General features: G+C 40.9%; 1 protein-coding gene across 2 annotated transcripts; it reads left to right on the forward strand.

The window, feature by feature from the left end:
• Window positions 1–714: 714 nt before the first annotated feature.
• On the forward strand, window positions 715–2,725 carry LOC6046177. 2 transcript variants are annotated; one of them, XM_001863376.2, is made up of 5 exons: window positions 715–875; window positions 1,205–1,441; window positions 1,508–1,707; window positions 1,771–1,843; window positions 1,900–2,725. In XM_001863376.2, exons 2-5 carry the CDS (start codon window positions 1,220–1,222, stop codon window positions 2,071–2,073), a joined length of 669 nt encoding a protein of 222 aa, XP_001863411.1. In that variant the 5' UTR covers window positions 715–875; window positions 1,205–1,219; the 3' UTR covers window positions 2,074–2,725. The 2 variants fall into 2 exon arrangements, with proteins under 2 accessions (XP_001863411.1, XP_038114302.1); XM_038258374.1 differs by having other exon boundaries at window positions 738–886.
• The last annotated feature ends 14,472 nt before the right edge of the window (window positions 2,726–17,197 follow it).

Genomic DNA, 17,197 nt, shown 5'->3' on the forward strand with positions numbered 1-17,197 from the left:
AAAATCAATGTTTTTGAAATGATGTGATGTTTTCGTAATCGATGACAAGATTCTTTAAAATGATTAAAAATGATTTTACGGATACTCTAAGGATTCATTGAATCCATTGAAATTTTGAAGTATTTTGAAAAAAATATTATTTTTTTACTAATAATTTTTCGATCCAACTTTGAAGGGGGGGGGATGGTGACAAAAACTTCAAATAAAATTTGTGGCCATTTGTACAACTTTTAGGTAAAATTTTGGAATATTCCGGAATCAGAAATTCGGATGAATACGAAATGTATTACTCAAGATGGATTATTAACAGGGATCAAGTCACCCCTAACATATTGAAACGCTCAATTTTTCTTCTCAATGTCCTTGATTTAGGTTCGAGGTAAAATAAATCACAACTTGAAATATTGCTTAGCAAGTACATTCACCTGTTGATATTACAGTACCATGTAGAACTTATAATTGAGAGAACAACAACTTCTCATCTACAATACAAATGCGTGACATGCGTAGTAGAACCTCGGATACAGGACATTCCAAAGCATAATTTAAAGCGTTGGTCATACATATTTGGACAGCATAAAAAATAAACGATTACAAGTTTCATGTGAATTTCAATTTTAAAATTATTCAAAAAATAAAACTTCGTTGCAGAAAAATCAGATGTCAGTTAAATTAGAAATAAGTAGCTGTGCTTTCGTTCGGCACTGTACCAAGCCCTTTGCAGGCATTGCCAGGAGCATAAAAGTTATCTCTTATCAGTTCGTTGTCTTCTCATACGCAGACAGCATCCGTTTTGAACCTTTTACCCTTGAAATAGATAAAATTGTGCAGTGATAAGAATTATATCGATTTATCGACAATAATTTAATTTTAAGGTATTTTACGGGTTTGTTGCAAATATTGCTTTACTCTATAGATTACAGAGCTTTTCAACGAAAACAAAGTTAGAACTTGATACATTACAAAACGCCCTTTGCTCTATCAGTTTTTTTTTCTATTTTCCAAAATGATAAGATGTACACTTTTAATCTGTTTCAAAAATGTTTCTGGCAGGTTGTTTGAATATTAATATTCAAAGAAAATTAACCCGTGAGCAGTGTGGGTGTTGTTTTCATTGTTATATTTTTTATCGTTATTTTTTCTGGAAATGTTTCATAATTTAAAGTGAAGAATAATTTCTCTCCCTCATTAAAAAAATATGTAGATCCACCAATCCATAATGCAAAACAGCAATCTCAACAAAGTGCGTCTTGTGACAATAACCAGCGAATATTACGATGATGTTATCGAGCATCTCCGGCGAACTTTTTTCGCCGATGAACCGCTAAACAAAGCGACAAATCTCACCCGTCCTGGCCTTGGCCACCCTCTCCTTGAAAAGCATAGTTTTAGCACCCTTAGAGATAGTGTCAGCGTAATGGCAATCACCAGCGATGGAGAAGTATGATGGATTTTTTTTCTCGAAAATGTATAATGTTAGAGCATTACGACCTGATGAATATTGCAGATTGCTGGAGTTGCTTTGAATGGAATTTTATATGGACACTGCGATATAAAGCATTCAATGGATAAACTTAACGATGTGACTGATGAAAATTTCAAAAAAATATTTAAGCTGCTGTATGAGGAAAATCTAAAAATAAATTTGTTCAAACAGTTTGAAGTAGATAAAATTTTCGAAATCCGAATTTTATCTGTTGATTCCAAGTGAGTACGTTGGTGTGAATACTAAATATAATTTGCTAATTTTGTGAAACTTATTCCTTTTAGATTTAGAGGACAAGGTCTAGCTAAGAAACTCATGAATGAAAGTGAAAATATTGCCATCGAAAATGGATTTCAAGTAAGAGTCATCAAGAAAGTCTCAATGATATCTTTAAAAATTCCATACATTTTCAGGTGATGAAAACCGATGCTACGGGAGCTTTCTCACAACGTGTATCACAAAATCTTGGATTTGTAACGGAAAGGGAGATTAAATACATCGATTATTTGGATGACCAGGGAGAACCAATCTTTATAGTAGACCCTCCACACGATAAACTGAAAATTATGTACAAGCTGCTCAACTAAGCTGGGATGTAACAAGCCAAGTATACTATGGCCAACTTTATGTGTATCGTGAAATCGATGTTGATCTTGATTATAGTAAGGGTCATGAAGCGACTAGCCACAATCCATGTCCAGCATTAAACATTGAACAATGTTCAATTTTTTATCATTTTTGGTCATTCACGCTAGCCAAGAAGTTTTAGTCTTCGAATATTTTAATTCTAGTCGTTGTATTTTTTGTGTTTTTTTTATATATCAGTTGCTGAAATATTCTGCTGGTCATAATAATAACACAAGTGTATTTTTCAGTTGTTTGAATGAAACTCACCCTAATTGAAAAGAAATGCTCTTTACATTTCATTGCAGGCTGAAAAGTTACTATGTTGATAAGTGGACTAAAAATGAGTGTCGTATGTCATAACAATGTCCCACATATTACACGCTTAAAAGATTCACTATCAGATGGTGGTCTTTCAATATCTGTATCGTCCATGAATGTTCAAATAGTCGTAAGGAATCCTTAGATGTTTTTATTTACTCACATCGAATAAAATATATGATTATTATTTCTTGAATTGAGAAATGTTGCTACTAATATTGTTTAAACAGGAATAATTGTTGATTGTTAAAGTAATCTATGATTACAAAAATAAAATTAATGTGTGAAACCTCATTTTTTTTTTTTTGAATACTAGCACCGTCCTCCCCAACTCACAAACAGACTAATATACCGATAGGTGTGGCTTCCTTCTAGTATTAAACAACTGGGTGGTGCCCATATGCATAATAACCAATCACTATCCACCAAACAAGCCTAATATATAATGTGTGGTAACATTATTCTTTCCCATGCCCGTTGATAGTAATCAAGAAGTGTTCTGGTATATAAAAAGTCAAGCTGAACTTGATTCTCGACGTAATCTACATGAACAACAGCGATATAAAACACGAAGAGTCCGAACGTTTGAAGCAAGTTACCGTAAAGTAGAGTAACTTTCTTTTAGTGAAAACCTAGAATGTTTTCATAACTATGTTTAACTTTCATGCATTCAATGTAACTAGTAAGCCTAAATGACCAAGCCTAGTGGTAATGTAGTTTACCATCCAAAGTTGCATTTGATCTTGGCTAATAAGCTATACCAAAGACTTAAAAACAATAATATTTCGATAAATCAAACCCACTAAAACCAACTTGTTCTATTTGAGTTTTTCACCAGTTTCAGAACGCTTGAAAGCTTGAAATTTGGAAAATGATGCACTACCGTCATCAGGGGTGACATTGGGTCTTAGGGTGGGATTGGGTCATACAAAAATGCTGAAATTTGTATGACCCAATCTCACCCCAAGACCTAATGTCACCCCTGATTACGATTATTTTTGTTGTTAAGCGTCTGTCCTATCCGAAACCGGTCAAAAATATCCAAACATTGTGCAGAAACAAGGCTTTGCTCCAGATGATGGCACCCCAATTCACAGTACATAACATACCAATACCAAAAACAATTTCTCACCTGCTCGCTTGATCACCAGGACATATTATCATTTTTCTACTCAAGTGGAAAAGGATTGCACCGTTTTGTTCTCATCGCTTTCATGTAACTACTAGTTTCCCAGTAAAGGGCAAAGAGTTTACCACCCGTTTTTTCGCTCCCCGTGAAATCCGGGGTATCGTTCAGTTCGGTTTCAGCTGCGAGCGGTGAAAAACGTGAATCTATGTGAATCGGAAGTAACAGTGTCAGGATATTAGGTGTAGTCTGGATGTACCATGGATAACACAGATCGTCGATCAGCAAACATAGCACTTCATTTTGCCAAAACATACAATTACGTATCACCGGGAATAGGTACTATTGTTCAAAAGTGAATTTTAAATTGATATTTTGATCTCTGTTGAGTTTTAAGCTTTTAAGCTACATTAGCCATTAATGGCGCTACTAATTTTGCCATCAAAAAATATGTTTTGTGTCTTCTAGAAGCTTTAACTAGAGAACAAAAACGGTTGTGTACAATAAACAAAGGTTAAAATGATCATTTTTAGCTAGATCATTTTTCTTAATTTCAACTGCAGTTATATGTATTTAGAAAGGAAAAAAAACAAGAGGCTTGTGTACCTGTAGGTTTTAATCAGTTGAAATTTATTTAATTTGCCTGTCCAAAATGTTCTAGATGGAATCAAATATATTTTCATGCATATTTATCTATTATTATTATTTTTCCATAATCTTTTAAAGTAGACGAAAACTAGCCAAACAGTATCTCGATGCCTCTGTGTTTTCTTGTTCTAAGCTTACTGGGGTCCTATTTAGTTAGCAGAAAGCACAAAGCCGATCGATCTACTAAATTTTCCCAGACAAAAGTTGGGTTTTTGTTATTAACTATTGAAGTCAGTAAACCTTATATACTTTCATTAATACTCGTTGCACAGTAGGGTGACAATAAAAAAATCCACCTTAGGGATAGGGGGTGATTCGATTCCTAAAACAAAAATAAGTAAGGCGTCCAATTTTCCCGGGTTTTAAATTTCCCGGGAAACGGAAACCCAGGAATTTTTTGAAACAGTCATAAAATCTATGTTTTCATTATATTTGTTTTGTTTTTCTAGCTTAAAATCATAGAATAAGCTTAATACTATTTATTAGCGATAATCTACACTTCTAGAGTTTTTTTAAGGTCCTATAACCTATTAGGTTTCATATGTTAATAGAACCTTTTCAAATAAAACTAGACTTCAATCTTAACAAGGACGACAGTTTTTAGATAGCTGACAGGAAATGAAAAAATGCTTCTTTTTGTTCTTTCTTGTGCTTTTGAATTTAATGAACCACAATTCTAAATCCAATGTGGTTAAAATTAAATTAGTCTTATAAATATTTTTCTTTTATTTTTTATATGACATGACTAGAAAATCTTAAAAAGGCTCATTGTAAAATTTTAGAGAGGTTTAGAATTTCAGGTGTTATTTGAAACATTTTACAAATAAGGGGACTGGAAAAATTGGGACTACAGACTTATTGGTATATACTGAAGATTTTAGAACAATAAAATTTAAAATCGATATACTAATTATTTATTCTGGTCCTGTTTTAACCGAAATCAATAAAAAAAATCAAAACATTATGCAAAAAATGTGGCTCGAACAACTGTCTTGATTCGATACCGTAAACTTGGGTCAATCGGGACACATGGGGCAAATTGGGACAGCAGTTTACACCATGTTGGAGCACAATATTTTGATTTTCCTGGTTGGTTTCGGTTAGCACAGACTCAGACCAACAAAATGTGTACCCGTACATCCATTTCCAAATTTAAAAGCTTTGAGTGCTCTAAAAGATGCTGTCCCTATTCAGACTGAAGTCCCGATTCGCCCCAAATTACGGTACATTTCTCCTGACTTGCTTCAGATGCCGGTGTTTTACGAAAAATAATTAAATATCATATTATTTTTTTCATTATCGGGAATCCCGAGACAACATATAATCAAAATCCCAGGATTCGGGAATTCCCGGTTTTGAAAAAATCACGGAGTTTGTCCCGGGAATTCCCGGAATGGACGCACTAAAAATTAGTAACTGTGCCAATTATGAGCAAAATCAATCAAGGTTAAAGTGTCGGGTTCTTTCCCATTCCCCAGAATTTTATTCACGAGAATAGTCCATCCCTCAGAATTCCATTATCCTGAATGGTCCAATCCCCAGAATGACACATCCGAATGTGCATTCCCAGAAAAGCTTCTTTTGCCTTTCTTACAAAAGAAAGGTTTAAGGTTTGCTTTTGGAAAAACGCTTTTTTCAGAAATCTAAAAAAATTCGTGCACGGCGAGGATTCGTCCAAGGAAAAAATCCTATTACTAAATTGAAGGTTTAGATGCGCTCTTTCGATTGAATTTTCGCCCGAAACCCGGAACTCAAAGTCTGATTTTTGAGAGCTCTTTTTCTGAAATACATGGCCGATGTCTGTATCCGCTCTTAAAAAATTGTGTCTTCCATCACTGGAAAACCGCTCGTCAAACCCACAATTTTTAAAAGCCAGATCTGTAGCCGTGGGGTCGGAGACGAACATTTTATTTTTCGATTCACAATTTTCGACCAGTAAATGTGGTCAAAGCCATTTTTAGAGGTATTTTTTGGACTATTTTACAGATAACACTATCAAATTTAAAGAATTCAGTTTCAAACAAAAGCCATTCGAAAACATGCGCCATAAACTGTTTGGGCCCAAAATTTGAAGCTTTTCCAAAATGTATTTCCAGAGATATAGCGATTTTAGTGTTTTTCGTCTTATTTTTACCCTATTTTTCCTATTAAATTTTTGGATTTATACAAAATCATATACTGAACATCAAATTCAAAGTCCCAGCCCATTCTCGATCGAAAGCATTTGGTATGAATTGTATTCGAGTAAATTTTGGTATTGATCAGACGGTTGGTTCAAAAGTTATAGCTGTATGATTTTTCTTTATATACAGAGTAAATTTCTCAAAAAAGGTAAGGGGTCATTCAGAATAATTCTCCCCAAGGATTTATTTGTGATTTCACTTAAATTTATCTTTCTAACTGAGTGTTCACGACTCGATCGAACTTTTCAGCAAATTTTACATCGATTGGATTCCGCACTTTTATTTGAGAGCGTTTGACTTTTTGCCTTTCTTACAAAAGAAAGGTTTAAGGTTTGCTTTTGGAAAAACGCTTTTTTCAGAAATCTAAAAAAATTCGTGCACGGCGAGGATTCGTCCAAGGAAAAAATCCTATTACTAAATTGAAGGTTTAGATGCGCTCTTTCGATTGAATTTTCGCCCGAAACCCGGAACTCAAAGTCTGATTTTTGAGAGCTCATATACTGAACATCAAATTCGAAGTCCCGGCTCGTTCTCACTCGAAAGCTCGACAAGTTAAGTCGAAGCTTCAACGCCAGCGCTTTTACGCTTGCGCGTGAAAGTGTTCTTTCTGGCTTCTCATAATTGATCGACAAAGTGCAATAGCGATACATATTTTTTTAATCATAGACTAACATTATAGACTGAGTATCCTTTATTATTTTTCTGATAATGTCAATCCAATATGTTTTTCTTAATTAAATTTAAATGTCTTGCGACAAATAATGTACCTGTGAAATAAAAAAAAATGGCATTTGAGGTTTAGCCTTAAAAGATTCGAAGCTTTAGGTAAAATTCTCACTGGATGGTATCATTATGTTTTTGAAAAAATAATTGCACCAATATATTTCGCGGAGTTTCATCATTTTGTAAGAAAGGCTCTATTTCACCTCTGGTGATATTAAATCGGATTTTTTTCAAAAAATGATCAGTTTTAAAGTGTGAAGTGTTTACATTTCGCCTTTATTGTGATAACTGCTGACAAAAGATTAAGATAACTGGTGACTTACTTACTTACTTATGCGTCCTGCTCCCCAGTTGGGCATAGGGCCGCGTTGAAGGATTTCCACTGACGACGGTTCTCTGCTTTCGCCTTCACTTGACGCCAGCTTAACGAATCGTCAAAAACACTGATTTCCTGGTGGAGGCCATGTGCCTCTTGGTCTGCCCCGGCCGCGTTGTCCTTGTAGGTTCCAGTCCAGTGCTTCTCGGTAGATCTCGTGCGCATCTTTTCGTAGCGTGTGGCCGATCCATCTCCACTTGCGCTCCGGATTTCGATGTGTATTGGCCTCTGCTGACACCGCCGATGCAAATCCGCATTCTGGTGACTCAAGTTGAATTTTCCTTCAGCAGTTATCAATAGTAAAGTGAGTTTTCTCATTCTTAACACTGGAACTGGCATATCCAACTGATACGGACGTTCAAGTCTCCCAAAAAAGTTGGAACGGTAACTTCAACTCGCTGGTTCTCGGCCATTACTCAACCAATCGGGAAGATTCTTGTTTCCAGTGATTTGTAAGAATGTCTAGATGATCATAAAATTTTTCAGAACTTGATTTGAACAAATCTGGAATTTGGCGTTTTTTTTACACGCGAAAAAAAGTTGGAGCGATGTTTTTGATCGCAAAAATTACAGATTTGATTGAATTCAGTTTTGCATCACTAAAATCACTAAAAAAAAATATTGTCCTGATTGGTTGGGTTTTGCCCGAGAACCAGCGAGTTTAAGTTACCGTTCCAACTTTTTTGGAGCCTTGGGAGTTGGAATGTTAAAGAAGGAAAAGTCAATAAGTATCTGGAGTTATCACAAGTCTCGAAGTCTTCTTTAAATTGGTTCTAATATTGAATTAATGTTGAAAATTTAAGTTCATTATGCCAATTGATCTTTATGCGTTATTATGCCAAATTACGTTACGCCAAACGGCTTTATGCTAAATGGCATTATGCCAACAGGGAAACATAACATGTTTTTTAAGGTCCTAAATAATCCTGGAGAATGGGTAATTTTGGGGAATGCATCATTCTGGGGAATGGGCCATTGTGGGGAGTGGGATTCTAGGGAATGGAATTCCGGGGAAAGGGTCATTCTGGGGAATGGGATAGACCCAGTTCAGTAAGAAAAAATACTTTTGTCGTTTTTTTTTTTTTTTCATAAAATTATTTTTATTAGGTCCTTTTCGGTACTGGGACCTGGTTAGGACCGAGTCGGCTTTTGTAATTACAAAAAACTTAATAATTACAGAGGATCTTGTGTGTAAATGTTAGTGGGAGGGGAGCCGATTACCCGCGGCCTACTCGGGGTTAGTAGGGAAGGGATTGATGTTAAAGACAAGGCGTGGGATGGGAAGGGGGATTGTGTAGGGGTCTTGGTTGGCTCTGCTGGCCTTTGCTTGTGTCCTCAGCCGCAACTCGGTGTCCAGCTGCTGGGGCGTTCTTGCTTTGCTTCCGGTGCAATCCAGAAACGACGGCTTTGTGCGAAGGCGAGTTATACTAACAAAAGGAAAACTAACTGAAGGAAAACTAACTGGAAGAAAACTAAATGGAAATTTTGGAATCTACGAGGAACTGATAGATCGGATAGAGAACATCAAGGTCTAGTTGAGATAACGCGTCTCGCATCGGGATTTCTGGTGGTCTTCCTCGGGCCCTGAGGGTATCTTTCAACTTAATTCTGTGAGCCTGGTGATCTGGACACGCCCATCGATGTCCTGATAACCCTGCCCACAGTCGCATAAGTTCGTATCACTCATGTTGATACGGTACAGATGAGCCTTGGATGAGTAATGGTTCGACATAAGGCGGGACATCATTCTGATGAATCCACGCGTCAAGTCCATTCCCTTGAACCAGGCTTTTCTTTGCACCTTAGGTCGTATGGAATACATCCAACGTCCCTTGGTGTCGTCGTCCCATTGTTTTTGCCAATCCAGAAGCGCACGCTGCCTCGGCAAACCGTAGCATTCTTGTAGGCTAATTGGCCTTTCAAAAATGTCTCCACTCTCAGCACCCATCTTGGCGAGCAAGTCCGCTTTCTCATTACCCGGAATCGAGCAATGAGCGCGGACCCACACCACCGTGATGCTGAAGGACTGAGCCGCCAGGTTGTTTAAAGTCTTGCGTATTTCCGTGAGGAAAACGCAGACTCCTGGTCGGCTTCAGAGACCGGATAGCCTCAACAGAGCTAAAGCTATCGGTGAAGATGAAGTAGTGGTCAGGTGGCATGGTCTCGATGATTCGCAGTGCGCAGTAAACCGCGGCTAACTCTGCGACATAAACCGAACTCGGGTCCTTCAGCTTAAAGAACAGCTGATAAGATTCATGATAAACACCGAATCCCGTACAGCCGTCGAGCTTGGAGCCATCGGTGAAGAATCTGTTGTTTGGAGGAACATGGTTGTACTTTGATGCGAAGATCGACGGTACAACTCCCCGCAGAAGATGGTTTGGGATACCGCGAGTATCGGCTTTCATGGACGTGTCGAAGCCAATCAGGGTGCTGCTGGTTAACGGAGGCGTGCGCTGTACCGTTGTGCTCGGGCTCCACTCCCACGATGACATAAAGTCATAATATAGAAGCATGCGCCGAGACTCAACGTGAAGGTTCAGCAACGTTTCAAAGTTGTCAATTACCAGTTTATTCCTGTAATCACACCGGATCAGGAACCGGTAAGACAGTTCGTAGTAACGAGTTCGCAGAGGCAACACTCCCGCCAAGACCTCGAGGGTCATGTTGTGAGTTGAGTGCATGCATCCCAAGACAATGCGAAGACTTCGGTACTGTATCCGCTGGAGAACCAACAAGCGTGATTTCGCAGCTGACTGGAAGCAGAAACTGCCATATTCCAGCACCGAGAGTATCGTTGTCTTGTACAGTCGAAGCAGGTCAGAAGGATGAGCACCCCACCGGTTACCAGAGACACTGCGCAGAAAATTAGTTCTTTGCAGGCACTTTTGCTTCAGGTAGTTAATGTGCTTCCCCATGTTCCCTTTTGATCGAAGATGGTACCCATGTACATGAAGTGGTCCGACTGCTCGATAGTCTTTCCCGAGAGAGAAAGATTGAGCTGTGCCGGTTCATGCTTCCCCGTAAAACGACCAGTTCCGTCTTCGCCGGAGAGAATTCAATACCCTTTTCAACTGCCCAATGGGCCAAGTTGTTCAGGGTATCTTGCAAGGGTTCTAGTAGATCGACTTCCTTCTTGGCAGCGATTGAAACCACTGCGTCATCTGCGTACTGTATAAGGGTGCAGTCTCCGGTCAAGCAATCATCGATGTCGCTGACGTAGAAGTTATACATGGATGGGCTAAGGCGTGAGCCTTGTGCCAAACCCATGTAACTTATCCGGGTGATTGCCAGATCACCTTGCACAAAGTGCATGTGTTTTTCTGACAACAGGTTGATGAGGAAGTTGCACATCGTCGGATTGAGACCGCTCCGCCGCAGCTTTACTCCCAACACCTCGATGGAGACTGAATCGAATGCACCCTTGATGTCTAGAAAGACAGAAGCCATTTGCTGTTTTTACCACGGGCTATGTCGATCCCTGTAGCCAGCAAGGCTAGACAGTCGCTTGTTCCCTTGCCTCTCCGGAAGCCATACTGCGTGTCTGACAGCAAGTGCTCTCGTTCCATCCATGGTTCGAGGCGGTCGAGGATCATCTTCTCCAGCAACTTGCGTAGACACGACAGCAAGCTGATTGGACGATACGAGTTGTGGTCGGACGCCGGCTTACCGGGCTTTTGAATGGCAACCACCCGGACCTGTCGCCATTCGTGTGGAATTACGTTCTGCTCCACCAACGTGTTGAACAGTTTCAACAGACGCTGCTTGGCGACGTCCGGAAGATTCTTCAGCAAGCTGAACTTGATCCTGTCCGGACCAGGAGCAGTGTTGTTGCCCGTCAATAGTGCTATGGAGAGCTCTACCATCGAGAAGGGAGGATTAGAATCGCTCCCATCAACAACGTCGAATGATGGTTGTGTCGGCACCGAGTCCGGGCACACCTTCTTGGCGAAATCCAATATCCACTTGTCCGATTTTTCCACACTCTCGTTCGGAACGGAACCTCTACGCATGGCCCTCGCAACGCGCCACAGAGTGCTCATGGACGTATCTGCTGGTAGTCCTTCAACGAACTCCCGCCAGTACATTCGCTTCTTCCGCTTCAGAGTATTACTGTACCTGCGATCAAGAGCTCTATACCTTTGGAAGTTCGCTGGGGATCCACACTTGCAGAAGTCCACATAAGCTACAGACCTGGCCGCCGAGAGATCCGTACACTCCTTGTCCCACCAGGGAAGTGGAGGGCGCGTTCGGATGTATGGTCCCGGGACGGGTTTCGTCTGAGATTGTACCGCACTGTCATAGATCATATTAGCCAGAAACGCATATTCTTCAAGCGGTGCCAACCCAGCTCGCAACTCAACTCCAATGGAGACTGCCTCCGCGTACTGTTTCCAGTCGATATTTCGCGTCAGATCGTAAGGCATCTCCACCGTTGTCGATTGCTGTGTACCATGGCTAACCAGAATAGCGATCGGCAAATGATCACTGCCACGAGGATCTTGAAGCACGTTCCAGTCACAAAGAACTGCCAGACTGTTGGAACAGAGCGACAAGTCGATGGCACTCGCCTTCGTACCAGACGTAGTTGGCGTTGGTGGTGTTGCAATCCGCGTAACTTGCTTGTCCCTGTTTAGGAGGGTCATCTGGAAGTCGTCACACAGTTCATGAATCAGATATGCTTGAGGGTCTGTCTTGTGACTTCCCCACTCGGTGCTGTGAAGATTAAAGTCACCCAGAACCAGTCGCGGTGCCTGCAACAGCTCAAGCATACCCCACAACTTTTGTCGAGTTAACGACACCTGTGGGGAACATAGACGGACACAATGCAAATGTCCAGTCCTCTGATCCTGGCCTGTACTGCGACTGCTTCGATTCCTCCTAGCTTCGGGAGCGTGACCTTTCTAAAAGTGTGGCATTTCCTGACCCCAATCAGTACGCCTCCACCTCTATTTGGCCCTGCCCTGCTCTCTGTGATGATGTTGTACCCCCGGAAAGCTGGCGTCTCATCTCCGATAAGAAACGTTTCGCTCAACGCAAACACATCACAGTCCCGTTCGAATGCGAATTGTTGAAAATCGTTTAACTTGGGGGTTAAACTTCTACAATTCCATTGTAGAAAGGAGATGCCGTTTTTCGTTTTTGGTGTACTACCCATCAAAGGAAATGAACGACAAGAGGGGCATCGTGCTAGCAAGCTGTTTCCCGATGTGTCTAGCGAGAGGCTCAAACCGCTTTATGATTAAACGCGTCGGTTCACTCACAAAAGAGCACAGCCATTCCACGATTGTGGAAAAGGTAAGGACTCCTTTGAAGGCATCGGTGATCGGATTTGGTTGAGGAACCGGTTTTAGGGGGATCTTTGGCAGCTTGGGAACGGGCTTCAGCGGCTTGAGAGGTATCGGTGCCGGCTTCGGAGCGGGCTTACCTGACGGACCGAAAGGAAAATCCTCCTCGAAGTTCAACGAGTCACTTTCCTTACCCTTGCCGCCAGCGGCTTTAGTGGACTTGGAAACCTTGTTGCGCTTCGGATTTGGTCCGGAAGAGTCACTTTCCTCGTCTCTCCGGAAGAGGACTTCCTCCTCGTTTTCCTCGTCTCCCGAATCATCTGCCAAGGGGGCGAAACGATTGGATTGGTTCGCCTGGCTAAGGATTTCCGCGAAGGACTTCTTGGAGCGTTCCTTCAAGGATCGCTTCATCTTGTCCTCGCGCTCCTTGTACTTTGGGCACTGCCGAGTTTTGTGCGGTTCCCGCCACAAAGCAGGCATTTTCAGCCTGCTTTTGGCATTCCACGTCCTTGTGGGGGCCGGCGCACTTTGAGCACTTGCTCTTGTTGCTGCAGTAGGTCTTGGTGTGTCCCAACTGCTGGCAGTTTTCGCAGCTCATCACACGCGGAACGTACAATCGAACTGGAAGCCGAAGTTTGTACAGCTCAATGTAGTCCGGCAGAGCTGACCCTGCAAAAGTCACCCGGAACGAGGCAGAAGGAATGAACTTCTTCTTGCCACCCTCGGTGGTGACGTTGCCCAGTTGCCGGCACTCGAGTACCTCCACAGCTGGAAGTTTAGGGTTCTTGAAGCGTCCCACCGCCCTTGAGAGGTCGACAAGCGACAGACTGTCATCGGTCACCACGCCGTCGATTTCGACTTTGTGGGCCGGAATCCAAACACGGTACTCGACACAGAACCGAATGTCTTTCACGATCTGGTTAGCTTCCTCCGCGGAGTTCACGATCACGCTGAGCTTGCTCTTGTTCAGCTTAGTACATTGTACCAGCCCAGGATAATGGTTATGCAGATCTTTTGTGATCCGAACGAAGTTAAGGGGTTTTTGTTTGGGCCGGAAGAAGACCACCCACTCCGTCTGCGAGCCCCCCACGTACTGGCGAGCGCGAGCTTGAACTGGTCTTTCCTTGTCACCTGGTGGATTTGGATTTGGAGGGATCGGAGGGGTTGGTGCCGGTGGAATAGGATTCGGATTTGGCGGAATCGGAGGGGTTGGTGCCGGAGGGATTGGATTCGTATTTGGCGGGATCGGAGGGGTTGGGTTCGTTGGAATAGGAGTTGGATTTGTTGGGACCAGAGGACTTGGATTCAGTGGAAGAGCTGGATCCGGTTTTTGTGTTGGAGGGGAAGTGGGATCAGGTTTTGGGTATGGTTTCGGAGACAGTCGAGACTTGCGTTTCTTCGCTTTGCGCCCGCCAGTGCCCTTCACAACAACCTTGGTGTCCTTTCCGTAGAGTTCCAACGCGGTTTGGTTAGAAGGCACTCCTGGGAGAGGATCAACTTCACCCTCGTTGTCCGTGTCCCAGTCTTCGGACTCGGACATTTTTTCCACCTGGTCCTTATCCGGATCCATGGTTGGAATGAAAAACGAAAGAGAAACTAATACAAAAGCTAATCAAGAACCAAGGAAGAAGAGAAAAAAAATATGACTAACAAAAAAAAAACTATGAGCGAAAAAAAAAAAACTAATTAACTCGCCTTTCGCACTCACCGCCGAACTGGCCGCACTGGCTGCCGCCCGCAGCGGGATGCGCGGGAAGCTCGTTTGCGCGCGCTTGTTGTTGTTGTTGTGCTGCCTGCTGCCAGCCACGTAAACAACGGGGTTGTCTCCGACCTGGCTTGGCCGAAAACTGATCCGCCGACCGCAGTCGACTCTCCGGGGCCGGTTCCACCGACCAACGACCGTCTCTCGCCTCAGCTGCCTCCGCGGCCGCTGCTGCTCACTCCTCCTGCTGCTGCTGCTCGGATGCAGGAACTCGTTCCTCTTCCGCTGCTGCACCGCCGCCGTGTCCACGACGACCAGATTGTGGCCTCTCTGACCACCGGAACGGGCTTGTCCGCTCGCACACGCCTCGGAATCGCCGTGAAAAACGCGCCAAACACACCGCGAAAAAACACGACCACCCGCTGAGACTTCTGCCGAAGCAATGTACTTTTGTCGTTATACGCAAAGATTTTATTCAAAAATATGTTTTGGTTATGAATAGCAAGATCTGGTTTGTTTTTATTTTTTCTCCCTCATTCAATCAGTGCACGTGCCGTAACAAAAGTCATAAGGATTTTTTCTTATGTAAAATTAACTAAACTTTCAAAAAAATTCTTTCCCGAGCACATGATCGAGTTTTGAGGGTTAACACTTTTAAAAAATGATAAAAATGTTGAAATCATCACATATTCAAAACCTTAAAAAAACAGTGTTTCAAAGGTCTGGCTGTAACATAAATTCGTGCTTGCCATTTCATTAGGGCACATAACTTTTTTAACCAAGAGTGTGTCCCTTTCACACCTTATATAAACTGTCATTTGAGTGAAAAGGATACTCTATTGTTTACAAAAGTTATGTGCCCTTTTGAAATGTTAGGATCCAATTTAGCTAAAATATGTATCTCATCACATTTTTTATGTATTTCATCAGTAAGGCCGTTGCAAATATTTTTTGAAGTTTATGTCCCTCGACTCTGATCAAAGTCGAGGGGGAGGCAAAAAAATAAAAAAAGCTAAAAATTGAAATTACAGGCAACGGTGTCAACATTTGAATGAAAAAAGTGTTTTAAGATGCATCATACACCTGTCCAGTTGTTTTGCAATAATTGATTTCCAAAATTTCTAAATACTGGCGAAAATTTTATTTTTGCGCGAAAAAAAAGTTTTGCGGTGCTGTACATTGAAATTTCATAAAAGTCCAAAATATTTTTAAACGAGTCCAAACATGTTAATTATGATTATCAATGCAAAAAAGGCATTTAAGATTATTCTCAGTTGATTAGACTTCTATTTCCATTGAAAATTTGATATTTTTTTGAAAAAATATTTTTTTGCCCCCTGATTTTTTGGAACAATTTTGAAGGGGGGGGGGGGTTACATAAACTTTGAAAAATATTTGCAACGGCCTAAACAGTAAAGCTCATATATATTTTTTATCATCATTAGTTTGTTCTAAAAAACACACCGTGTAACCAGTTAATATTCTAACGGTTGTTACGGGAGTGAATGACCCATTAGAGTGTAATATCAAAATCTATTTTCCAACACAGCAATTTGTCAGTTCCTTTTGGGGACCTAAACAACTCCCCAAAGTTTATTAACGATTGGTTAAGTCCTCACTTTGAGCAAAGCAATTCAATTTTATATGGGAATTTGTATGGGAAAAACCATTTTTAGGATTTTGATATTAATTCAAGTTTTACGCAGTACTAAAACCAGATTCATATCCGGATGCACTGGAAAATGCTCTACAACTTTCCCGAAGAGAGTTTTGTGCTAGATACAGCGTGATCAAAACTGGTCTAAAATGTAATTTTAGAGCAAAAAACACGTTCTAGAACAGTTTTGAGGACGCTGTATCCTTGTTTACAAAGGTGATGTGCATGCATTTTCATGCAATTTTAACATCGTAATTTTTGCTGTGTTTTATAATGAATATCCTAGAGGCAAAAGCAGGGCTGTTTAAAATGGTATCGTTTTTATACTTTGTACTGATTTTTCCTGCCCTGATACAAAGTGTAAACTAACAGGATATCGTTACCAAATATATTACAATTACAAATATTATCGTCTGTGTGCGACAATTCAGTACTTTCCGAGAAATTCGATTTATAATGCTTGATGGTAAATATTTTAAAAACTAACTTAGAGCTGCCAGAAATAAAGAATCAACAACAAAAACTGTTCGTGTACTATTGCTAAAAACGATTTAAGTTTATATTATTTTAAACACACTATTTGAGAGTACATCTCATCTAAGTACCGGAAATAATCATACATACGGACTGATTATGAAAAGATATGTCTCAGAACTTTTTTCGTTAATTTTTTTGTGGGTTATTCAGTCTAAACAAATTTGCTCTAATCAAACAGGCATTAAAGCTCCTCACGGACCAGGGACACACGCGGCATCGGAACCATATCCTGTATTGTTCCCACTCAAATGCCTCAGACGCAAACAACGGTGCGAGAAGAACCCAATACCGCAGTCCCAAAAAGATGAAAAATACTTTGAGAAGCGGAAACGTAACAATGAAGCTGCAAAAAAGTCTCGAGATGCACGAAAAATTCGAGAAGATAGAGTAAGCTAATTTGTAGTTAATTTAGAAACATATCATCTTTTTATTTTCACTACATTTCAGATTGCCTTGAAAGCTGCCCTTCTAGAACAAGAGAACGCAATTTTGAAATCTTATATATTTTCACTTCAAGAAGAAATAC

Source organism: Culex quinquefasciatus, chromosome 2 (genome assembly GCF_015732765.1).
Source record: "Culex quinquefasciatus strain JHB chromosome 2, VPISU_Cqui_1.0_pri_paternal, whole genome shotgun sequence".
Classification (NCBI taxonomy): domain Eukaryota; kingdom Metazoa; phylum Arthropoda; class Insecta; order Diptera; family Culicidae; genus Culex; species Culex quinquefasciatus.